Source organism: Myotis lucifugus, unplaced genomic scaffold (genome assembly GCF_000147115.1).
Source record: "Myotis lucifugus unplaced genomic scaffold, Myoluc2.0 scaffold_54, whole genome shotgun sequence".
Classification (NCBI taxonomy): Eukaryota; Metazoa; Chordata; class Mammalia; order Chiroptera; family Vespertilionidae; genus Myotis; species Myotis lucifugus.
Window position 1 is genome coordinate 2,849,783 of NW_005871102.1, and position 26,378 is coordinate 2,876,160.

General features: G+C 44.1%; 1 protein-coding gene across 1 annotated transcript in view; it reads right to left on the reverse strand.

Moving 5' to 3' along the window:
- Positions 1 to 26,378, reverse strand: part of ASTN1 (astrotactin 1) — a 276,053-nt gene that overhangs the window by 36,850 nt on the left and 212,825 nt on the right. Inside the window, exons 13-16 of the mRNA XM_006088941.3 lie at positions 25,645 to 25,839; positions 23,735 to 23,862; positions 17,147 to 17,251; positions 15,083 to 15,271 (exon numbers count right to left, since the gene is read on the reverse strand). Coding sequence (XP_006089003.1) covers positions 15,083 to 15,271; positions 17,147 to 17,251; positions 23,735 to 23,862; positions 25,645 to 25,839 — 617 coding nt within the window. The remainder of the gene's footprint in view (positions 1 to 15,082; positions 15,272 to 17,146; positions 17,252 to 23,734; positions 23,863 to 25,644; positions 25,840 to 26,378) is intronic.

Genomic DNA, 26,378 nt, shown 5'->3' on the forward strand with positions numbered 1-26,378 from the left:
ATTCTATAAGGGAACTAGGCAATGACATTTGACCTACCACGTCGCACTCCCCTGCTCAGCAGGGTAAGAAGCTGTCCACCCTCCTCTTCACCACAACCTTCCCCACCCTCCCACTCCTTGCCTGTCCTTCACAGTATCGCCTGCACAACTCCCCCCACATCTGACACCTCCTCTGCCTTCTACCTGTGGAAGCAGCTCCAGGTTTGGTCCTGGCTCTGACTCAGCTTTCCTCCCTCGCTGAGCTTGATCATTCCCAGGGTCAGGTACTGGCTGAATTCTGCAGACCCCCCCCCCCCATTAGCATCTCTAGCATTGGCCTCTCCTCTGACTCCAGACCTACATCTCCGACAGCCTACCTAACTCCTCCACCAAGATGTCTATGGAAACTCAGAATCGACAGGGCTGCATGAAGCTCTACTCTCCACCTTCCCTCAGTCTGTTCCGTCCTATCGGCCCCAATTTGTAAACGGCACTTTAGTATCATCAGTTGTTCAATCAAATATCTAGGAATCATCTCAGTCCTCTTCCCTTGCTCCTCCGTCCCCAGACCACCCTGTCTTCAAGTTCCTCTGGTCCATAAACAACCTTCGCTCTGTCCTTTCTTCTCCATGTTCAACGCCAGGGTCACTGTTTTAGGTCCCTGACTGGTGTCCCTGAGTCCACTCTGGCCTTGATGCTGCTCCAGCCAGTGCAGAGCATGTGACTGGGCTTTTGCCTCAGTAGATTCCTTGCCAGTATCCTAGCAGGGTTTATGTGGTATTGCAGTGATTCCCAAAGTGGGCGCTACCGCCCCCCGGTGGGCGCTGCAGCGATGCAGGGGGGGCCGTGATGGCCACAGGTGCATTTGGGGGTGATGAGTAACTGCTATTAAAATTTAAAAAAAATTAATTTCCAGGGGCTGAGTAATATTTTTTCTGGAAAGGGGGCGGTAGGCCAAATAAGTTTGGGAATCACTGTGGTATTGCATGGCCAGCTCCGCCTTTCCGGGTTCCAGCCAGACCACAGCTTCCTGGCTCACTCTGCTCCAACCCAATTAGGCCTCCCCACCTCAGAACTTTGTACCAGCCATTCCCTCTTCCTGGGATGCCTTTCCTCCAGCTCACCATCCACACTTCAGCATAGTGCCACCCAGGCCTTCCTGACACCCTCTCTGAAGTGGCCAGTGCTTCTGCGACCCTCTATCACGGCCCAAAGTTCCTAATGTTCTGTTTACACTTCATTTACTTGTTTTATTGTTTGTTTATATTGAGAGCAGGAATCAGGTCCCTTCTACAGCATCACCTGCTGAATGCCTGCACAAAGTAGAAACTCAATAAACACTGAGTGATGAACAATAAAGAACGATATAAGAATTTGTTTTAAAAATGGTGATGGAATTATAAGTAAAGTTTTCTGTGGTTTCAATTTGCTTTTATGTTTACCTGTAGATACTAAGTGACCTCTACCAGCTCAATGATTGCAAGATACATGCTCTATTCAGGTCCCAACATACTCATTAACCTTGAAGAGAAAGACCATGGAAATTTTGAAAGAGTAACACCTCTTCTCCCCCCGCCAACCCTATGCAAAAATGTACAGACCAGCAAAGCAGGAGGGCTGGCGTCTCCTATTTATCCTCATCCCCACGACTGATCAATAGTCACTACAAACCCGCTATGAGCAGGATCTATGGCCTCACCTATGGGGATTATGCAGTGGCCACAGAGTCCCTTCTCTACAGCAAAACAGACCAAATAAAAATACATGAAGTCATAAATGCCCCGAATACATCAATGTACGAAGAACCAGTTGCCACAGTAATCAACTACACTTGTAATAAACTGACAGGAGGGGCCGTAGCCATCAGCAGGCAGTGGATGCGCATCCGAGGAGTGACGTTAGAGGCCACCTCTGTGGATTCAACCTGATGAAAGAAAACCCCAAAGAAACAGAGATGTCAAGGGGACCAGGCTGCTGATTTATCAGATTAGGTTGGTTTTCTCCAAGTCACTGGCAAGCAATGTCACCTACAAAGCACGTATTTTAACTGGCAGATTTACTGAGACGCTGAACTGCAGAAATGCTTTTTTTTTTAAACCTTTCTTTTCTTTATTTTTTTTTAATCAGCAAAAGCAAACCTTGTGAAGGTCTTTTTAAACCTGCATGGTTGTAGCAACTGCTCTCAACTAAGAGCTCTGTGGCATTAAACTCTGACCAACTCTTCACCTTGCCAAACCTACCCAAGCCGACAGGCCGTGCATGGTTATGACTCAGCAAAGCCATCTATTCCTGGTTAAGTTGGGCTTTAAGGGGAGACCAATGCGACCACTCTCTGGAGGCCCTGGTCATGAACTGGGTTAGGCAGGTACTGTCCCTAATCCTGCCTCGGCGGGCAGTCACTAGACCAAAACAGCCCTTCACAAAGCTCCAAGGCAGTGGTCTGGGCATCCCACGTGTCCCAGGATGGTCCAATCTAGCCAAGCAGCTCCTCTCCCCAAAAATGCTGTACGTCGCAAGGGGTCCTTCACCTAAGGCCCTCCACAGATGCCCCTGGCTTCCCCTTCAGGGTCTCAGATTCTTCCTGAGGACAGAATATGCCCAAGCCTGGTCCCTTTGTCCAAGGACCAGGTGGAGAGTGTGTTCTGGACCTTGCAACGGCCTCTTTCCCACAGAAACTGACTAGCCAAGTACAAGGAGAGACGAGGGAAGATGAAGCTGGTAGAGGAAATAGTTATGCTCTACCTTTAACATCTAAGGTCCCACTGTGGCTAGGAGCCTTCTTTCATTAACCATTCCATTCCCGGCACCTCGCACTGGGCCTGACCTACAGTGAACACTCAATGCACATTTCTGAATGACTGCATGAATAGCACTACTTTGCAAAGCACCTCCCAGACTTCCCTCCAGGTGGCGCTCGTTGAGGTCTCCAAGTCCCAGACTCCTGAGCAGTCATATATCAGCAGGAGAATCACAGTGCCCCCAGGGAGTTTTAAGAGAGAAAAGCTGATCTGATTGGAAAACCTTCTTCCTCTTCTCAGTAACCGAGACAGAACTGATGTATTCTGGGGCCTTAGACTGTTGCAGCATTAATCATTGGCATTTTTATACTGTAGCTGGCAGCTGGGGCCAGGTTTGAAAATGATGTCAACCACTATCATTTTCTTCAAAATTAATTACTTCCCTGATCCATTTTTTACTGATTTCCTTGACGTTAGTTTTTTCTTGTTTTTAATTTTTCCTGTAAAGTTTTTTTTCTTTCAATAACTGAACCAACTTCCAAAGAGGTCCAGGAGATTCAGGGAGACTGACAAAAGAGGAGCAGAAATCAGGAGTGGATGGAAGTGGTTAGTGGCCCACGGATGAGCGGAAAGGGGTTTGCTGATTCGTGGGTTTAGATCAAGTACTTTTATGTCTCCTATTTCAATTTAAACACAGGTTGCATATTACATCCAACACATATCCCATTTCTCCCTCCCCCTACAAAGAAAACGTTTCAATTTGCTCTATAAGAAAAGTGATTATAGGAAGGGTAACAAAAAAGACAATTTTTGACTTCTATAACAATAACTGGTAGATAGAAACTTGGAATAACGATCACAAATTGAACCTCCACAAATGGATTTATTTCAGTTCCTAGTATTTAACCCTAGTCCTGCCTTATGCTTGATACCTTGGCTTTCAGTGTAGTCTATTCTTCTAATTCCAAGCTCCTGGACATGACACTACCCACCCACCCACCTCCACACACACAATTAACTTTGGAGATGTGTAGGAGGGGCCATGAAAGGGTGGGCTGGTGCCAGGAGGTTGGAGGGGAAGGTGTTTGGGGACATGCTGACATAGACAACATGCTATCATTTTTCTTGGAAAAAGAGGAGGAAGCGGAAAGAGGATGGCATTCATTCATTTCACCAATGTTTATTGACTGCCTGCTAGATGCTGCACATGGTGTCACACATTGCAAGAGATGGGGCAGGGTAGGAAGTGATGTGACCATCCCCTCCTGGCCTTTGAGAATACATCAGTGTCCCTCTAAAGCAGATTATTAATGGAAATGAGGAAAAGATAGGAGCCTAACAAAACACAAACACTACTGACATCTCTCAACTTCTATATGCACTCCTGTTGGAATTGGGTCGTTAGTAGGGCCTGGGTCCCACCCCTGGGGCACAGGAGGAATGAGTCTGCATCTGTATGCGGGCAGTGAACCAGACAGCAGGGGCTCTGAATCACAGTGGAAGGGAAGGCTGATACAGCTGGACACACTCATGAATTTCTCCCCCTTTGAAGAATGCACCTGACAGGTCCTTTGTACTTAAAAGGCAGTAACATCCAGGCTGCTTATCAAAAAGAAGGCCCCCCAGAGGACCCTTTCCACAGAGAGCACATTTTTATAGCCCCTATCCCCTTCCTCACCAAAAAAAAAAAAAAAAGAAAAGAATAAAAATCCTTGATATGTATACGGGTGGGGGAAGTCATGCTTATTTCCCAGCAAAGGGGCTATGACTGGGACTGAAAACAGTGGTCAAAAGTCAAAGGATAGGATGTTGATTCTGATTTTTGGATGGTTGACTCCCCTGATCCACTGACTGGTTAATGGATGATGTATGACTTCTAAAACACACATCAGTGTTCCAGTGAAGAGTGTGTTTACACAGGGCAAGTGTTACTATGTCTCTGAAATTCTTATCAATAGCTATTTTGTTAAAAAAAAAGTGAACTGCACTACAGATTTCATTAAAAGAATGCTAATAATAAAGATATGAGTTAAAACGCATTGAACACTTACAGAACACTAGACGCTGTGCTTTATATATAACTAGAGGCCCGGTGCACAAAAATTTGTGCACTCGTGGGGGGTCCCTCAGCCCGGCCTGTGCCCTCTCGCAGTCTGGGACCCCTCGGGGGATGTACACCTGCTGGCTTAGGCCCACTCCCTGGGGGGATTGGGCCTAAGCTGGCAGTCAGACATCCCTCTGGCAGCCCGGGAGCCCTCGGGGGATGTCCACTTGCCAGCGGGGAGCAGGCTTAAGCTGCAGTTGGACATCCTTAGCGCTGCTGAGGAGGCGGGAGAGGCTCCCACCACTACCACTGTACTGGCAGCCATCAGCCTGGCTTGTGGCTGAGCAGAGCTCCCCCTGTGGGAGCGCACTGACCACCAGGAGGCAGCTCCTGCATTGAGCGTCTGCCCCCTGGTGATCAGTGTGTGTCATAGTGACCAGTTATTCCCAGTCATTCTGCTGTTAGGGTCAATTTGCATATTACCCTTTTATTATATAGGATAGAGGCCTGGTGCATGGGTGGGGGCTGGCTGGTTTGCCCTGAAGGGTGTCCCAGATCAGGGTGGGGGTCCCTCTGGGGTGCCTGGCCAGCCTGGGTGAGGGGCTGAGGGCCGTTTTCAGACTGGCCACACCCCCTTTAGGGTGGGGGTCCCCGATGGGGTGCCTGGCCAACCTGAGTGAGGGGCTGATGGCTATTTACAGGCTGGCCAAGCCCCCCAGCGGGGACCCTCACCCCATAAGGGTGTGGCCAGCCTGGGTGAGGGACTGATGGCTGTTTGCAGGCTGGCCACAGCCCCCAGCCACCCAATCTCCCAGTGGAGGTTTGCTGGAAGCAGGTATCTGGGATTTATTTATCTTCTATAATTGAAACTTTATTGCCTTGAGCGGAGGCTACAGCTTGCCAGGGCAGGCGGGAAGCTTGGCTTCCTCCATCGCCAGGGCAACCAAGCCTCCTGCTTGCTCCAGCTCTGTGGCTGCCAGCCGCCATCTTGGTTGGGTTAATTTGCATATAGTCACTCTGACTGGCTGGCAGGCATGGCTTGTGGGCATGGCTTGTGAGTGTACCAGAGGTACAGTCAATTTGCATGTTTCTCTTTTATTAGATAAGATTATTGTATTCAATCCTTATTTGTAAGCTAAGTCTTCATAGCCCTGTTTTGCATACATGGAAACCGAGGCTCAGAGCCCTTACATTAACTTCTCAAAAGGCACAGCTAATAAAACAGTCTGATGTAGATCTGATTCTAAACCCTTGCTACAAACAATACATTAAACTCGTTCATTGCAATATCAGTTGACTTAACCTAGTTAGTCTTGAGCCAGGTGTAATTAAATGTTGCATTCTGTCATCAGAAGTAAAAATATATGATGAGTATACAGTGACAGAACATTAGAAGTAGAAGAAACTCTAAGCATCATCTAATTCAGGTTAGTTTTGACACAGATGAGATTATTTTGAAGAGGGTTAAGAAATTTACCCAAGGTCAGGGGCTGACTTATGGCTCAACTGAGACCAATAACCCAGGCCTATGGACTCCCCATCCAGTGCTCTTTCCCTCAACATGCTGCCTTGGAGAAGGATGGGCAACATAGACCATTGCTGTTTAAGACACAAGGCACTCCTATCCCACTACAGTGAAAAAAAAAAAGACACAAGACACTCATCCCAAATGATGTGAAAAGCCCAAGTGATGTCCAATTCAGATTTTCACATTTGATGTTAAATCTCCCTTGAATCACCATTTATTTTGTAGTTTTTCCTGCAACAAATATATATATTTGTGGGTTTCAGCCCATAACTTAAGATCAAAATAGAAGTCCTGGTAGGCAGATGCATTGTACTATTAAGACTGTAGCCATATGTTTGTTTCTCTTGGGTCTGCATCCCCATGGCCAGCCCATTTGAGCATGATCTACACGTTGTATAAAATGATATGGGCTAAATGAACTGGTCCCACCTTAGCTTGTTGAGTCTGAGAAGCAGAACAAGCCAAGTGTAGAGTTTCTTCTCTTCATATTCCATGAGAATCCAGTCCTCTCTTCTACAGCCACATCGGTTACCAGCCTGATATTTACCAAGTAACTATGTGCTCTATATTATGCTAAAAGCTATGAGAATTCTAAAGCTTATGAAGCCTTTGTGTTTGCTATTTCCTCTTCCCCCAGACCTTTGCACAGTTGGCTCCTTCTTGTCTAACAGGCCTCAGATCAAACTTACCCCTTATCCCACCACGGAGGCCTTCTCTGTACCTACCATCTTTTATATATATATACTAGAGGCCCGATGCACAAAATTTATGCAAGAGTGGCCTTCTTTCCCCTGACTACCAGCACCGGCTTCCCTCTGGCACCCAGGACTCAGGCTTCCCTTGCAGCCACAGCTTCGTCCGGCAGGGTGTCCAGAAGGACGTCCGGTCTAATTAGCATGTTATGCTTTTATTATTATAGATTATGTGTGTTTTTTTCTTGATTTCAGAGAGAAAGGGTAAGAGAGAGAGATAGAAACATCAATGATGAAAGAGAATCACTGATTGGCTGCCTCCTGCACACTCTCTACTGGGGATGGAGCCTACAACCCGAGCATGTGCCCTAAAGTGAATAGAACTGTGACCTCCTGTTTCATATGTCAACACTCAACCACTGAGCCACACCAGCCAGGCTGTGCCTGCCATCTCAATAAGCTCCCCAATCCTCCAGTCAACCTTTACAACATCACCTAGTTTTAGTCTCTTCATGGTTTCTATCACTATCTAGAATGACGGCTTTCATTTATGTGTTACTTGTCCCTTTCTGTCTCTCTTCACTAGGATATAAGCTCCGTAAAAGCAGGAAACTTTTTGGTGCCATTCACCATTATATGCCAAGTGCCTAGACCAGGGGTGGGCAAACTTTTTGACTCGAGGGCCACAATGGGTTCTTAAACTGGACCGGAGGGCCGGAACAAAAGCATGGATGGAGTGTTTGTGTGAACTGATATAAATTCAAAGTAAACATCATTACATAAAAGGGTACGGTCTTTTTTTTTTTTTTTTAGTTTTATTCACTTCAAACGGGCCGGATCCGGCCCACGGGCCGTAGTTTGCCCACGGCTGGCCTAGACCAATGTTTAGATATAAAAGGTTTTCAATAAACACGTAAAAGCACTCTGAGGAAGCAGTCGATCCCTTTGTGAAGGCAAAGCTTATGATCTAGAATACTACATAATTAACTACTAAATTGTATGCTGCGGATAGTACGTCACTATTGTCAGGGCCACAGTTATATGAAAGGAGCTTGGCCTCAGCACCAGCACTAAAACATCAGCAAGGTAAGAATATGAAGCTCTATGACAGTGAGCAGTTTCTAGAGGGAACAAAGGGGCTTCTTGAGCACTACTTTTAAAAACCTGGAGAGAATAACTGAGGAAGTAAGATGGGATAGTGTTACCTACAAAACCGAGTTTTAAAATATCAGCTTATCACCTTTAATCCTGATTGTTGGCATGTTTCCAATTCCTCTCAGTGCCTAAGGGCTTAAGACTGTTCAATTCTGCACACAAGCCTAACGATCAATGCCTTAATCAGGGAAATGTCCTGGTCCATTCAGGCTAGTCCTCCTGCCTGTGACAGTCCCTGGTGGACAGGATACCACGATGTCCCCATGGAGGCCACGTGCCACGGGTCCAGGGCTGAAGTTTCTGCACTGGAGGCGGGTGGAGGGGAAGGGGAGAAAGGGAGGATAAGGGAGCCCCTCCCTGCTGGTCTTCAATTAAATTACATAGCCTTTCTATTCAGAATGTGGTCCTTGGATTAGCAGCTTTGGGGTCAACCGAGAGCATGTTAGATATGCAGAATCTCAGGCCCCACCCAGATTTCCTGAGTCAAAATCTCCATTTGAACAAGGTCCCAGGTAATACAGGGCACAGTAAATTCCGAGACGTGCTTCTATTTAGGAAAACAAAACTACATAACAGATCACAGCAAAACAAAAACAAAAACAAAAAAATCACTCAACAATCAAAAATCCGGAAAACTCAAGGTGAAAGGCAATGGGGACCCACTAGGAAGTCCAATATCTGGCCCTGGTCCTTGTGGGTTCACCTTAGACCAGTGGCCTGGCTTTAATTAGGTCTTGATCCCACTTTCATTTGGTCTACTACCCTTCCTCCTTGATCTTTTCGTGTGCCATCAGCAGGCAAAACAGCATGCAGCCATTCACGATGTATCTCATAGGTGAAGGTGTTCTTCCCCTCGCTCTGCCACTTGTGAGTTCTGTGACCATATGCAAGCTATTTAAGCGCCTGGAGGCTGGATTCCCTGTCTTTCTCTCGGGGAGGGTGAGACTTCAGTGATACATATGTCTGAGGATTAAGTGAGAAAAGCTTTGTAACATTTTCAGCCAAGTGCCTGGCTCAAAGTAAGTGCTCAGAAAAATGGTAGCGGTTTGGCAATAGTATTTGTAGTCACTTCCTCCCTCACTCTATAGATCCAATGGACTCTGAACCAGTGGTCGGCAAACTCATTAGTCAACAAAGCCAAATATCAACAGTACAACGATTGAAATTTCTTTTGAGAGCCAAATTTTTAAACTTAAACTATATAGGTAGGTACATTGTTATTAACTTAATTAGGGTACTCCTAAGCTGGCCTTTGCTAAAATAATAATAAAGCCACCAACACAAAATAATTACAATTCTTAAATTGATGACAAAAATACCCGTAGGATTTGCAGCTGGTTGGAAAAATACAGGTAACTTTATGCTTCGAGTAGGGACTTTTGTCACCCACTCGCGATTTGAGGAAGCGACTAGCACTAACCACTGCACAATGAGACTGCTGACTGGCTCACTCAACTAGTGCATGAATCGCGCACGCCTCCCCCGCGCTGCATATCCCGCGGCCCGCCTGTTCCGCGTCTCCCGTCGATCGACCGACCGACACCCCCACTTGTTCTAACGCCACTTCTTCGAAATAGACTCGCCCAGGCCGAAAACCGACTTCTGCGCATGGGCCGTGAAGTTTCAATCGCACTGTACGTGCGCGCCCACACGTGGTATTTTGTGGAAAAGCCACACTCAAGAGGCCAAAGAGCTGCATGTGGCTCACGAGCGACCACTGCTCTGGACCCACTGCATCGGAGCCTGGGGATGTGAGACTTTAACTAAATCTTCGCACATGTTTAGGAAAGCTCAGTTTCCTTTCGAAGGCTCTGTTTATGATGCCACCAGGCTCATTTGCAGCCTCACCCTCCTCAGGCCTGCCTGCCTGGGACTGCCGGGGAACAGCTGTCTCCTCCACACCCCTTCTCCGCGCACTATAGGGTATGCACGTAGCAGGCCCGCAGCAAACATTTGTTGAATTAATTAATTAATCGTTTAAAGGAAATAGCTACATGCCATAATTGCTTTGCTACTTGAGTGCTAACTTGGTCGTCATAAATGTGCATGAAAAGAGCCAAAAGAGCTGCTGGAGCTGGTTTGTGCTCCAGGGTCGTAAAACATAAAGCATTATAGAAACTTAAGCTATTAGTCTTCATTGGATTTCGATGTTGCATCCTTAACCTAATCAGATTTTTATGCCACGAACCACAATTATGCAAGTTAGCCTACAAACTGCACCAGAGTCAGATACACAAGACGTACTAGCTGCCGGCCGGAGCTTACGGACCACACTCAGAAGGCTGGCTGCTGATTCAGCTAGTTTTAGGTTCGGCCACAGCAGAAGTCTGTTCATGATCTGGGGGAGACAGACTAACTATGTTTTAGGCTCCATTCCCCCCAAAACACATTGATGGGTAGCGGAAAACACGGCATCCTGTGTGGCAGAAATACAACCCGAGGAAGGGCTCCTTCTTCCTTTGACTCTAATCTGACTTACGACTTCTCAGAGCTAGAGGGTGGACTTCAGGGAAAAACTGTCATCTTGTATCTAGGAAGAAGAGGAAGCTATTCTTTTTAGTTTTCCCCATGGAATGGAAGCAACTGTCTGGAAACAAAACAAAGCAAAATGAAAGAACAGTGGATTTTGCACTAGAAGGTACAGCAGACAAGAAGAGTTCGCTTATTGCCAACTGTCAACCCATGTGACCCCAGTGATAGGCACCAAAGGCAGTGGCAAGACCAGGCAATGGCAAAGATCAGATCTGAACTAACAATGAAAATTTTGTTGGCAAAGGAAAGAAAGACCCAAGGAAATCCACTCCTGAATGAAAAAGAAAAGGAAATGTATTGTGCTTAGCACGTCAGGTGGAGGATTGAAAGTAATCCCTTGGAAGTTCTTATTTGAAGAAGGTTCAATATTTTATAGTCACATCCCTAATCTACAGATCTATAGTTATTTACTGGTTTTTCTTGAAGTGAGAACAAAATAAAGGGTTCATTCCTTCAACAAACAGTGGATGCTAATTATATTTTAGGCACTTTTTCAGAGATATAGACTCAAAAATTAATGAGAAATGGTCATAGGGTTTTGTACTTCTTCCCAGGTTTCTATCCAAAGTTCAGCTCTCTGTAGGGACAACTGTGCACTTTGTTTTCAGTTAACTTTATAAGTCTTCATTCAAGGTAATACAAACCTTTCATGATATATTTTTCATTGTTTTAAAAGAGTTTTATTGCAAAAGTGGCATATGCCTACTGTGGTAAAAGCAATACAGAAGTTTTAAGAATAAAAAAATATATTTCCCTGTCCCATATCCTTAATCTTGAAGCAAACAGATAACTGGTTCATATAAATACATGAATAAAACTATTTTGAGGTTGTATCTCTCTCTCTCTCTCTCTCTCTCTCTCTCTCTCTATATATATATATATATATATATATATATATGTGTGTGTGTGTGTGTGTGTGTGTGTGTATATATCGTGTGTGTGTATATATATATATATATATATATATATATATAGACACACATACACACACTATATACACATATATACTACACAGGGTCTACATTGTATGTGAAACCCAAAGTTTATTTTTGCATTATTATTAATTATTGTATTATTTTCCATACGAACAACTCTAAACCTACTTTGCCCCATCCTGTAAATATAGTGAGAAAGATGCCTGCTAAAAGATTAAATATACAGGGTGTCACAAAAAATGCATAGACACTTTAATAGCTGATAGCTCAATTTTCAAAATGAAATGTATTTTAATGAACACTACCTTTATAATTATTCAAAGTGTGTGTATACATTTGAGGGGGGACACCCTATATATATATGAAATTTTAAAAACAGATGTAATCCTATATCCACCCTTCTACAACTTGCTCTATCTACTTCCAAATGGCTAGGAACAGACTATATCAGACAGTAAACTGGACAGGCAGTAAACTGGTAGCAAATAGCTGCCTGGTTGCCTCTGGGGAATGGAACTAAATTATCAGGAAATAAGAGTGGGAGGAAGATTTTGCACTTTATTCTATTTTATACAATTATATTTTTTTAAATAAATAATGAGAGAGAGAGAGAGAGAGAGAGAGAGAGAGAGAGAGAGATGCCAAGTCTATCATGGGAGACAGTCATACAGGAAATAACAAGACAGGGAGATGTGAAAAATGCTGCCAAAGGATACATACACAGAGCTATAAGAGCACAGGATAAGCAGCAAAGAACTCTACCCAGAGCATCAAGGAAGGCCTGGTGCAAGTGATGATGTCTAAGCATGCTCCTGAGGAGAAGGAAGGAAGAGATGGTGGGATGGAGGTAGACTAGAGGACAAGGTTAGACAGACAGACAGCACACACAAAGGCTCAGGAAGTGTGGGAAAGAACCAATGCCCTTTTCCAAACCAGGAAACCTTGATCCTGGACCCAGGGTTGGGGCCTGACACTGGGACGGGGTATTACTTAATGGCGAATACCGATTTATAGAGCTGGGGGTGGGGGCAGGGGTGGTAAAAAAATGCAAGTAAGAAACAGAAATCATAGCCAGGAAGACTAATTTGCTGATCCTAAGGATCCAAGAAAAGAGAAAAATTCTCCCAGAAATTAGGCAACTGAACAAACACCAGGAAAAGGAGAGAAAGAGAAAGTTCCAAGAGCAGGGCAAAAGAGGAGCCCAAGAAAATATTTCCAAATGAGACAGTAGTTATGGAGACTTTCGAGAGTGTACCTATGGACTTAGACTGGGCAGGGAGGGAATCTCAGGCCTTAAGTCAGCGGTTCTCAACCTGTGGGTCGCGACCATTGGAAAACACATATAGCATATATTTACATTACGATTCATAACAGCAAAATTACAGTTATGAAATAGCAACAAAAATAATTTTATGGTTGGGGGTCACCACAACATGAGGAACTGTATTAAAGGGTCGCGGCATTAGGAAGGTTGACTGTCTGGAAGCAAGTTGAAGTAACAGCAAGTAGCCTTGTATGGTCAGAGTAGAGGATGCTTGGGGTACAGAGTGGTTAGTGAATCAGCAGTAAGAGGACAGAGTGTGGTAGACTGAATAATGATTAGGACCAGAGATGCCCAGGTCCTAACTTCCGGAACCCGTGAATGGCAAAAGTGATTTTGTAGATATGCTTAAATTAAGACTCTTGAGATGGAGAAATTATCCTGGAGTATCTGGGTGGGCCCAATATAATCAAAGGGGCCCTTATAAGAAGTGTCAGAAGGCGTCAGAGAAGGGCATGTGACTCATAGATTGGAGTGATGTACTTTGAAGATGGTGGAAGGGGCCACAAGCCAAGGAATACGGGTGGCCTCTAGCAGCTGGCAAGGGCAAGGACATCTTGCCACTCTGGAGCCTGCAAAAGGAACCAGCCATACTGATTAATACCTTGAGTTTAACCCACTAAAACTGATTTTGGACCTCTGGCCGGAACAGTCAGAAAGTGAATTATGTTGTTTTACGATCAATAACAAGCAAGGGGGTGTATACATCAGAGCTACAGTAAACAGATGGACTGTGACAAAGCTGGCTCCTAAGTGGCAAAATGGGTTGAGATCAAAAGTAGAGCACAGTGCTAATGCCATGGACAGATTTCCCTCCTGGGCTCAGTGTTCAACCTTTAGGACACTACAATACTGGGGATGGATGCAAGGGGAGAACCCAGAGTGCGGGGAGGGTCAGACTCATCCCCAGCAGTCCAGAGGCTGGCAACCCTTGAACTATTGGCAAACAGAAACAGAGGAGGGTTTAGCCTTTTGGTTTATCACTAGGCTGTGGCATGGAAACTTAGGAAGCTTTGCTAGCTGGTCTTATCTATATTTTCTTTCGTTACACTCATTTATTGGCAAATTGGAATCAGAACAATATTAAGATGCTGAAGTTTGAACCCTGTGGTTGTGTCTTTGAGTTTAGAGAAATCAGGGCTTGGGGTGGGGGTGAGGCCATGGGGAATGCCTGTAGCAACTGAAGTCCAGACCAGACACAAGCCTTTTACTTCTCCTGGAAGGAAGTAGCCAAAGACACTCTCAGGCCTCTGCTACTTCTTAAGCAAAACAAAACCGGACTTCGTGTGGAGATCAGAGGACCAAGAGCATCCCAGCCATGGGGGACCATTTTCCCTACTGCAGCCTACCTGTCCGTAGTCTCTTGATCATCAAATTTCTATTGTGCTAATTTCATTAGTAGCCTTTAGCAGCTCACATATCCACAGCTTGGCCTCCTCAGAATGCCATGAGGGTGAGCTCAGGAGAAGACATTCATGAACAGCGATTCTTAACCAGTCCTGGTTGACCAGAACCCACATTAACTAGGCAGCACTCCTCTACCAGAAAGCAAATTCAGAAGGTTTGAAAAACACCAGTCTTACACTTACTTGGACTGAATAGTAATTTGCCATCAAACAGCAGACAAGGAATTATTTGTGAGGCTGGTATCTGGAGCTACATAAACCGCATAGCTCACATCAGTAGGAAAACTGGGTGTAAACATAGGGTGGGAGGGTGAGAGAAGGGGTTTTTAGGTAGTTGCTGGAAGGAGTTGCCAGTCAGTGAAGGTTGGGACTGTGGAGTACAGGAAGTGGTGGGGAGACTGCGGTAACCACCTCCTTCTCCTCTACTCCATAAAAACAGCTGTTGCTATGATAGCAGAAGCATGGCGAGTGGCTGGTAAACTTTTCAAGGATTGTCCCTACAATAACTAACAGAGTGAGCGTACAGTTTGGGCACCATCCTGAATCTAAAGTTTCCCCTGAATACCCGCATGGTGAGACTGAGCTTTAGCAACCAAACCTTGGCATTTTAAGGATGTGGGGCATTAAAGCAATACCCACATTGGTCATTCACCTACATACTCCTTAAGTCTGGTCCTATTGCACCTAGACAGCCAGGAATTGCTGTAAAATTTGGGGTGTAAAATTTGTGGATGCTCATGTCTGTCACTCACCTTTGCTAATGTCTTCATATTCCAGCCAGAGTCGCCGCTGGACCTGCTTGTTTGGGTACCAGATAGAGCAGGACTCCTCAAAGCCATAGATAGCTTCCTGGATGTAGTGGTTGCCAAACTGGTCCAACAAGGCCACAAAGTCCCCACGGGATGTCGCCCCATCGAGGGAGTGGAGAGCATTGCTGAGGGCTGTGGAGAAACATCACCCAAGAGTAAGAGTGAGAACTCACAATAGGGGCATCTGGGTTCCCAGGTCATTCAGTCCCAATTGTGGATGTCCTGTGTGGCCCAGAGTGAGTTGCAGAGCTGGCTGGGATTACAGGTGAATTTCCATTCAACTAAACCAGATCTTTTGGTTCCTAAACAAATTATCTATCTCTTTAAGCCAGTTAGCCATGTTGTTAATTGTACAAATTAAGCAGAACATTGCCAAATCTACTCCCCTGCTTAAGTCAATGGTTTTTTGTTTTTTTTTTCCTCAAATTGTAAGTCGTGACATTAAATCATTTTATCAAGCTCAAATAATAGCATTTGGGGGGGGAAAGAGAAAAAAAATAGCATAGTCTAAAATAGACACACAAATACCTGCAGAGAACATTTCTCATCGTAAGATGAAGTATCACTCATGGAACTTCTGTTGTGTGTATGTGGGAGTGTGCCTATCCCAGACTTGTTCTCCCTGTTTAAGAGAATTATGTTTGTCTGAAAAATAACCTGCAGCAAATTTTCTGAATCCAATGCCTGCTGACCCTGGCCAGCTCTCCACAGCCCTTCTTTCATATAGCCCTGCACACCTGTGTCCTATGAGTAAAAGGCAGAACCTGGACCAGGCATGAGACCTCAAGTTCACATCATTGAGATGCCAGGGGCCATTCTGAAAGGCATGTGGCAATGGAGGTATCTAACTGTTAACCCCTGATATGCAGTCCCTGTGTTGGGTAGGGCCTATACAGCTGGGGTTTCCTAGAATGAAGAGGGGCTTAGTTTTTTCTCGGTGTTTTCTGCACCAGCAGAGTCGACTTCAGTAAGATCCCCATCCCAATCCCTTCTTGCCAAGAACTTTTCATAATAAGAAATAAAAAGTTCAGAGTCCTTTCTGTCCTCTGCAGATGTTCTCTACCCTTAATGCATTTCTTTCTATGTGCACAGAGCCTTATCTTTTGTGAACATATGTCTCTCTGCTCTTCATAACTGCATCTAACCTCTACCCTTTCTCTCTCTCCTGCTGGCCCTAAGCTCTGCCTCCCCATGGCTGACCCCAAGACAACACTCCCTTGTCTTGTCAGCCGGTGCCAATAATACCATCTGAATCTAGTCAGCCTTCCACCTAACACAGAGAAGCCAGATTTTGTAGCATAAACGTCCGGTCTGGTACATTCCTTAGGTGCCCTCAGAGGACGGAGTTGAGTAATGTCCTCCTAGTCCATGAGTGAAGCAGAGTAGTAGAGACATAGACCTATATTAAGGCCATATTTACAGAAATTTTCTCTTTTGCAAATTGTACATCAGAACTTTTCAAATGCTAGGAAAACTTGATTCAAGGCATTTACCACTACGATTTGAAGAATACTTGTACAAGGCACCTCACTGTTCTGTTTTAGAATAATTTGTCCTAAGTTTCAAATTCACTATTCCTTAACTTACTAGATCTAGCTATCTGTCTGCCTATCATCTGTTTTGCTTGCATGCTGTTTAGGAATTGTAAGCTACTATTTTTCCTTCCCCCACCCCTCTTTCTTGCTTCTTTCCCTTATTTCCTTCATTGTATGAAACCTCTAATTTTTGCTCCTTGCAATTGGAACAAAGTGATAAAGTAGGTGTTTATCTTCAGTGGTCCCTGCCTTGCCCTTTCCATCTCTTGTATGACCCAAGATAAAATTTGCAATTTAATCCACCCTTAGAAAAGGGTCTGCTTCCAGCCATTTGCCCTGAAAGGTGAGTCCGACTGAACTAATTATCTATCTCACTTAGAATGCACCTTCAGCAGTGGGCTAAAACACTGTGCCCTGGGGAAGGAACTCCCGCCCAGAGCAGGTGGGAGGGACAGCATGCTGCTGTGCTCACCCTGAGAGATGGTCGCTTGGTTGAGTTTGATGTGGTACATCACAGACCGGACCTTCCAGTGCTGCAGCACGGGGTAGCCAGACACCTCGCTGAAGTTCACCATCCCTAGGGACAGAGGAGAACACGGGCTCAGCATGTGCAATGGATTCCCAAGTCCCAAACCTACTGGGTTGGACTGGGGGGGCATTGTGGGGGGCAGTAAGTGTGAGAAAATTTGATGGAATTTCTGGAACCATAGTCACAACAGATATTATTCACTGAACCCTGATTCTGTGCCCAGCATTTTGCTAAACCCTCTGAACCTATAGTCATTTGATTCTTGTGCAATAGGTATTATTATTTTCATTTTATAAATGGGGAGACTAAGGCTCAGAGAAGGTGTTTGCATAAGGGCCCTAGGCCAAAAGGTGTGTCTGAGACAGGGCTGGGGTTCTTAACCATTCTGCTATAATATTCCCTTAATAAATGTATATAAAACGCTAGGCTTACTGTAACACACCAGATTTTTACTGCCTTTAATAGTTGCAGTAATTGACTTAGCTTACATACCTGATAACATTGATTTTTCCGTCCCATTTAACTGATCTGTGTTCAGTATTTAAGTTTTAATTACTCTGAAGTTGATCATGCTTATTTCTTCTTTACCAGGAGGGACAGTGTCAGTGCAACTAAGTTAAGGGGCAGGGATGGCCCTCTATTGGGTGCCATTGATGTGCCAGACACGGTGACAGACACTCTATTTGCACTCCTCCTTTTATTGGTGGGACACCTGAGGCTCCAAGAAGCCAAGTTACTCATCCAAGGTCACTCTCAAGAAACACATCCTTGTAACCTCTTAGTGATGTTATAATGGGCTGTTCCTTTTTGAGCACTTTGGAATGGCACCCTATTTGAATTCTGGCCATTACTATAAAATGCTACAGAAACAAAATAATTAGGCCATAGGTCAGTGGTTCTCAACCTTCCTAATGCCGCGACCCTTTAATACAGTTCCTCATGTTGTGGTGACCCCCAACCATAAAATTATTTTCGTTGCTACTTCATAACTGTAATTTTGCTACTGTTATGGATCGTAATGTAAATATCTGATATGCAGGATGTATTTAGGCGACCCCTGTGAAAGGGTTGTTTGACCCCCAAAGGGGTCGCAACCCACAGCTTGAGAACCGCTGCCATAGGTAGTAAAAACAAATATTCACCCTGCTAAGTTTAGAAAACCAATTTTAGCTTAATTTCTATGCCTTTTTGCTATGTATATATTATAAGAATAAGTATATACAGAGATATATGCATATTTGTATATATACAAATACAATGGCCATATATAAAATAAATTTAGAAGATAGGAGATAGTAGTGTATAAATATAATGGCAATAACACATATGTAGTGAATTATCCTGCCATTTTAACCCATGCTTCCTTCAGGCATAATCAACTAATTTAATACCTAAACTAGATGAAGAGTGGGTGGGATTAATTAGCTGCTTGTCAATGCTGATCAAATTAGGTGTGCAATTACCAAACTTCCATTTCTGTGTGAATCATATGGGAATAATTATTGGTAAGATAAAAAGAAAAAAGGTCAGAAGAGGTACTTAGTGAATCAATTGCTTAAATCTAATCGTAGGCCATCAATGATTAAGACTCAGAGAAGGTTTTAGCACTTTTTCTTTCAAATGTTCTTCTTTTAGGGCATAAAGTTTTATGACAACAGTCATTCTCCTACCTACTCTGGCTTTTAACCTTTATGCTAATTTTCAAATCATATAAATGAAATTATGCTTTTACAAGTTTAAGACCCAGTCACATACCTCAAAGGCACGTTTTATTTTATTTTTTTAAAAATATATTTTATTGATTTTTTTACAGAGAGGAAGGAAGAGGGATAGAGAGTTAGAAACATCGATGAGAGAGAGAAACATTGATCAGCTGCCTCCTGCACACCCCCAACTGGGGATGTGCCCACAACCAAGGTACATGCCCTTGACCGGAATCGAACCTGGGACCCTTCAGTCTGCAGGCCGACGCTCTATCCACTGAGCCAAACCGGTTAGGGCTCAAAGGCACATTTTATTAGAACATAAGAGGCACACTGTGGAGGACTGTTCTAGATAACGTGTTCCCTCTAGTTAAGTCAGTTCATCAGCTTGCTGTGTTTTTGAAAAGTTTAATAACAAAAAAATAGTAAGCCCACTAAATAAAGATTTTTCAATATATTTTAAACTGTTCCCTTTAATTGAATTGTTTCCTAGTGGGACAAGAGAGGAGCGGGAAATCAGGAGACGGGTGTTCTAAGGCTGGCCATGGGGGAGAGGGGTTCTGACTGCAAGTCTGGAGCCTGAGCTTCCTATCTCTGGCCACCTGGCTAGAGGATCTTTGGGTTCCCAGTTGTTTTGTCTATAAAGGTAGAGGCTCAGCTGAGATGACCTAGTCCTTCCTTCTCAATTCTGTGATTCCAATCAGGCTTTGTGACTTTGGACTAGGAAACTCATGTTTTACAATTTTCCTATCTGGAAAGTGGGATTGTGATTCATCTTACCCGCTTGATAGGTAGGCTGCAGGAACAAAATTATGTTTCGGGTATAAAAGTACGTTGAGAAAAGATAAACCACTACATGGAACATGGCTTCCAAAATGTTGTCACCTCTACCTCACCTCACTCATCACCCCTAATTATGTGAACCTGACATTTCTTAATTGATGCTTTTGTTATAAATATCTAGAACAGAGGAACTAAAAAATGCAGGAAGTACGAATGTAGAAGAGTAGAGAGGGATGAGTGTCCCACATTCGCCCAGGGTGAGCCAGACAACCGAACTGCTGTGTTACTTAACTACCAAACAGCAATTCTACTTAATGCGTTTATGCCAGAGCACAGCTAAGGAAACGGTTACATAACTGTGCTGCTCGGCAGATGTTGTTCTGTGCCCACTTACAGATAATATTTCCATTATTTAAAAAGAAAGGGATATTTTAAAGTAGATATACTTTTCAGCTGAGTCATAGAATTATTTCTCAGTGTGCCCTTGGCATTGCAGTTGGCTCGAGTTAATTTATTGTTATTTGGAATACATTTATGAATGACTCTTTTTTTCAAACAAAGTATCTCCGACTAATGTTTTCTCCAGAATAAACATTAATTTTTTCCTTAACTATGCCTGAAGAAAAATGACTGAATAGATTTATGTGAGAGAAAGAAAGGAAGAAAGGGAGGGTGAGAAGGAGGGAAGGTGGGAGGAAGTAAAGAAGAAAGGAAGGAAGCTTTTTTCTATTATTTATTTGAAATGTCAGGGGATATATTATCACCAAAGTTCTAAAGTCTGTTTCCTTTGGTTGACCTTGAAGAAGTTCCTAAGAGCACAGAACTCTACATCTTCATATTGCTTTAGTGACTGTGATGCCCAGTAGACCCATGAGTGGGGTCAGCAGCCTCTTCTACCTCCTTGGTCTGCCCCTGCACTCTCTTCTTTTCCTTACTTAAGAGACTGAAAATACAAATAGATGATGGCCAGATCATATGTAAAAATAGAACTCTGACCCAGAATCTGCAGCAATCAGCCCAGAAAACCAACCTATCCACAGTAATCAGCCCAAGAAGGGAGTCTACTATCCTACATCAGATCTGTAGGAAGTCAGAGCACTATCTTGAGCAACCAGTCCAGGATGCCAAACAGTAACACCTGTAAAAGTTGGCCCACCATGCCCAGGACTTGATTAATAACTGACAGATTCCCAATTTTTGTTCTTGCTTCCAACTTAGGTCCAACCAGAGATATGTCCCCCTAAACACTCACAGAGAATGCCATACTCCTGGGTAGCTGGCCCTCTATTGCCAACAGCTCCCCCAGGGCTAATCTGGTCTCTCTTCCTCCCCTCTAAAGTTCTCCTCCCCTCCACCTGCCCATCTGTCTCTTCCAAGAAGAAGTGAAGGCAGCCGACTCCCATACTACAGACTCTATAGTATAGAGCAAGCTATGAATAAACAGCTTTCATCTGATTAGTCTTCATTTATTTTCACACAACTTATTATATGAAAAAGGCTGGTAAAGCTCAGCCTTAACTGTTATTTTGATAAAGGAGGAAGCAATCAGCAAGATAAAACACACAAGTCAATATTTTCTAGTATGTCTTCAAACTAGAAATTCTGAAAGATGAAAATAGCTGTTATGTGTAAGAGAATTCTCTAGGGACATAAGTTTAGGAACTGCTGGTTTAAATAAAGTCAACGGATTTCTTTATCTCGGGGTTTCTGGAACCTGTTGTATGCTAAGATGTTGCAAACAGTTGAAGACAGAACTTATTTAAAAGTGGAGCACTGGCCCATTCCTGGTCAGGGCACATGCCGTAGTTGCAGGCTCCATGCCCAGTGTGGCGTGTAGGAGGCAGCCAATCAATGATTCTCTCTCATCATTGATGTTTCTATCTCTCTCTCCCTCCCTTCCTCTCTGAAATCAATAAAAATATATTTTTAAAAAAGAGTGGAGCACTGTTTTTTTCATGCTTAGAAATGCTGATATAGAAGATTCTGAAGATCATTTCACTCTAAAATCTAAGCTTGTAGGTTTATGGGGATTACGACCTATATTAGCACAATAGTGTGAAAAGATATGAAATTATCTGTGTGACTCTCAGGAAAGATACAAGTAAATGTTGCCTGACTAGAAAGTTAATATGGAAGAAATCTGGTCAACCATCTCTTTAATTGACTCTTCTAGTTATTCTGGGCTTTACATAAAGAAGATGGATTCCTTTACACATCAAAGAAGAGTTCTTGGTCTAAATGGCACCACTTTTTAATCAAAATAGGTTAAAAACAAAGGCAGGCTTCAAAAGTAGCAGGTCAAGAAGGGTTCCCTCTACACTTCGGAACATAGAATTTCCAAAGATATTCTGGTGTTTCTCAGATTTGTCCACTCACTCCTCCCCAAAAAGCTTCAGGTAGCATCCAGGACTACTCTGTGTCCTCCCAGCCTGGTGACCCAAATACAGTCTCACCTGCACAGTAAGTTTAACGCGTGAGGTTGTGGTGGGTCTTTAAATGGAAACCAGGTGGCTTCTCACTGGTGTGGACCCCGTCCTATTTGTGTGTGCATCTCACCCCTCCTTTACCAGGTAATTTACAGGCGCCCGGCAAATGTTTCTCAGCAAATGAAGTGGAAGCAAGGCATCGAGATTCCCCAGCGCCAGAGATGTAGGCTCTAGGGACATGCCCAGAGGCTGCACTGTACTTTCTTCATTTTAAGGTCTATGTGTGTGTGTGTGTGGGGGGGGGGGGGTGTCTGTGTGTGTAGTTGTTTTTTAGAGGGGAACTGATTTCCATGAGATTTCTGTGTACACACAGAAATCTATGGTCCAGATATATCTAATTGTTTTCTTTCTTGCTCCCTCTCCTCCCCCGATAGGTAAAACACTAAGGTTTATTTATTTAACAAACATATATCTCATTGTGTATCAGCAACTGTTCTATAAACTTTACAAATATTAACTTATTTATTCCTCATATCAATCCTATAAGGAAGATAATATTCATTTTTACAGGTAACAAAAACTGAGGGACAGAGGTCAGTAACTTGTCCAAGATTACACAGCCAGTGTAAAGTTGAGCCCAGCTGTCAAGTTCCAGAGCCTTTGCTATTAATCACTATGTACACTACCCCGGACAGACCTATTTCTAATTCTACCCAGGTCTAAACTACAATATTAACATAACTCAATATTTGGAAGAGGCTTGCCCCCAGCACAATCCATTCCTCAGAAAAGGAAGGAAAAGGGGGAAAAGGGTAAAAAATAAGAAAGTCATAGAATGAGGAAGAAGAGAAGTAATGGAGAAATGAACAAAGCCAGTAAAGAAATTGCGCTTACATCCAGCCTTCCAGCACATGACGCTGGTTTCCTGGTTAGTTGCCCTTTATGGGTCCATGGAACCCTTTGAAATGTCTTCTTTAGTCCAGGAGATGCTAACTGGGGGTCTTCACAGGCACAGAAAGGAGAAGCTTCCCCTGAGGTTCTTGCCTCTTCCCATCAACCCTTCCCTTAGTTCCATATGAGCCAGGGGAAGATGCCACTGGGCTCAGAACAGCATTGAGGCAGGTGTCGCTCCATCTTATGATAAGGCATGACCCGAGAGGCTGCAGTGTCTGAAGTCACACAGCTAGAAAGTAGCAGAGCCGGGATTCAGACCCTGGGTCGTTGGACCACCCTCACACTGCCCCACAGTACTTGGCAATGACAGACATTCAGGCCACAGTAACCTGCACCTTCTCTCTGCCTCTGCTATGACCTGGTTACACCCTTTAATCCACTGAGAACTCTGAATTCTCATCTACTACCCCATCTGATTCAAAGCATCCCAGTGAGACTAGCGGGAAAGGTATTATTATGAGTATTTTACAGATGATTATATAATAATATTGGCAATTTTACTGACAATCCCACCAGTGTTCAGTTTTAGGATTGAGCTTTTATTGTATATTAAGGAAATCACTGGCTTTGAAACCAAGTAAGTGAGGTCAAGAGTCTTCATTTTATAAGACCCTGGGGAGCCACCTGGCGTTTGCAGGGTAAGTGAGGGCAGGAGGCATACTTACCAGTCAGAAAGTCCGGGTCAGGGGTGGGCTCTGAGATTTCCTCCAGGCACTGGTTCTCCAGGGGGACAGTGGCCACCACAAGACCATCTGGCAGCTGCTGGTCTAAACCTCGAGCAAAGTTGTTTTGCCTGGAAACAGAGGCAGACATTCATTTCTGAGTGTGCAGGTGAATCCCACCCCTTAGTGCGAAATCCATATCTCAACCCACAATGAAAAAATTCTTTCTGGACCAAAAACTCCCCTCATTCGGAACCCCACTCAATGTACATGTCTGGAGTAGGACGTGGGTGTGAGAGGTAGGGTGAGGGCTGGGGGAGATTAGAAATAAACCAGATAAAAAGGTTTGCTCGAAAGATAGAGACATTCTTTCTTCCCATCCCTGTCCCTATTTCTCAGTGCCCTCTGCATTAAGATCTGCGTGTTTGCAGTCTCATTTCTAGATTACAGAGAAGACCCAGCCATCACAAGAACGGGCATGACACCTCACTGCTTGCTGTTGGCAAGGTCCCAGGCAAAAGGGGAAATACAATAAAGTCTACTGTCTGAAAGTGACTCCAGGAACTGGCTTGGAAATTTATCCTCGGTTTGTTCATGTGAGTCTAGGCTCAGGTTGCTATGAACTGCTCATCCATATCACAACGGTTTCATCATACTTATCACCTCCCAAAGCATGAATTCTGAGAAAGGTGTATTCAAGTAACCTAAGACCGAACAGAAACAGGGGTCAAATGCAGAATCTCCTAGAAACAGTCTAAACCGATGGTTTGAAACATTTTGCTCTAGGATCCCTTTGCACTCTTAAAAATAACTGAAGGCCCCAAGGTACTCCTGTTTATGTGGATGACCTCTATCAACATTTACCCTATTGAAAATAGAAGAATTTTAAAAATATTAATTTACTGGAAAATATCAATCATAAAGCCATTAAATATTAAAATCCTATATAATAAAGGGTTAATATACAAATTGACCATCACACCCTTGCACAAGACGGCTGCTCCCATGTGGTCACAAGATGGTCACCATAAGATGGCCGGCAGGGGAGGGCAGTTAGGGGTGATGAGGCCAGCAGGGGAGGGCAGTTACGGGCAATCAGGCCGGCAGGGGAGAGCAGTTGGGGGCAATCGGGCTGGCATGGGTGTGGTTAGGGGGTGATCAGGCTGGCAGGCAGAAGCGGTTAGAGGCATTCAGGCAGGCAGGCAGACGAGCGGTTGGGAGCCAGCAGTCCCGGATTGTGAGAGGGATGTCTGACTGCTGAGGGGTCCCAGATTGGAGAGGGTGCAGGCTGGGCTGAGGGACACCCTCCCTGCCCAGTGCATGAATTTTGTGCACTGGGCCTCTACTATGCTATAAAACATAATGAGAGGAGTAGCATTATTTTACATTTTTTGCAAAGTTTTACAATACCTGACTTACAAGACAGCTGAATTCTCACTTCTGCATTCAACTTACTGAAATATATTGTTTGGGTTGAAGTATACAAAGAAAACCCAGCCTCTCTTTATTTGGAAAAGGCAGGACTCTATCTCTTGGAAGGACCTCAGGGACGCTCAGGGATAGTTGGACCATACTTGAGGACTGCTACTCTAGACTGACTCACACACTGATTCTTCTACTCAGAAGGAAAATAGAACCTGAACATTTTGTGGAGGGTTCCACAGAAAATCTTCCAGGTCCACTGGGCAAGATAAGAATTTATTTCATACTTCACTATTCACCCAGAGAAAGCACGGTTCTCGAACTCTGGAAGGAGGAATGCAGATTTGGAAAAGACCATGGGAGAGAACATAACCTGTCCTTTTAGGATCACATTTATCTCGCTCTAAGATGTAACATGTGATGCTGACTAAAGCTCTGAGGGGGAAGATCTAGCAGCCCTGAATAATCAATTCTATGGACTTGAGGTTCACCTGAATGTTCCTTTCAGCACTTGTCCAGAAGCCACTTCCTTGGAATGGTTGTTGTAACCAAAGAACATCTCCCCAAAGAGTGTCTGGTTCATGGGAAGCTCCCTGCTTTCCCCACAGTCGCCTCCCTCTGGGCAGGTCTCCGAGACAAGTTGGCAAGAGCGTCCATCCACACCCAGTTTGTAATCCTCAATGCACCTGACACAGTGGAAAACTTGAGATGTTAGTCCATCAACGAGCTATGCAGTCAACTCAACCCAATTGGTTGGGAGGAAATGCCTTTGGGAGTGTGTTGAGTAGCTGGAGATGGTGAATATCCCAATGTGATTTTTGTCACAACTCAATTTCTTAAGCCTGTAAACCAAGTCTCCTTCCATGATGTGATCACAATGAACCTGTCACCTTACCTTTGCAGATAAATGCTTTCAGAGCTTTGGAGTACTGTCCTGTCCTCCTTTAAGTATCTGATTTCTCAAATAGCTCAAGAGATAAGCTTGTAAATGAGTTAACACATTTAAAATCCAAGATATTTTGGAGCCTTTCTCCAGAACCATCTATATGGCCAGATTCTGCCTTTGTTTAGAGGGTAAGTAGGCAGAGAGAAAAAAATGACACTGTACTTAAGAAATTAATGACCTTCTAAATCTGGTCCTGTGACAAGTCACTAAGAAATTAGGAAGATTGATCATCTTCCGGCTGTGTTCTGTTAGAATGTATCCAAACACAAGGTCTACCCA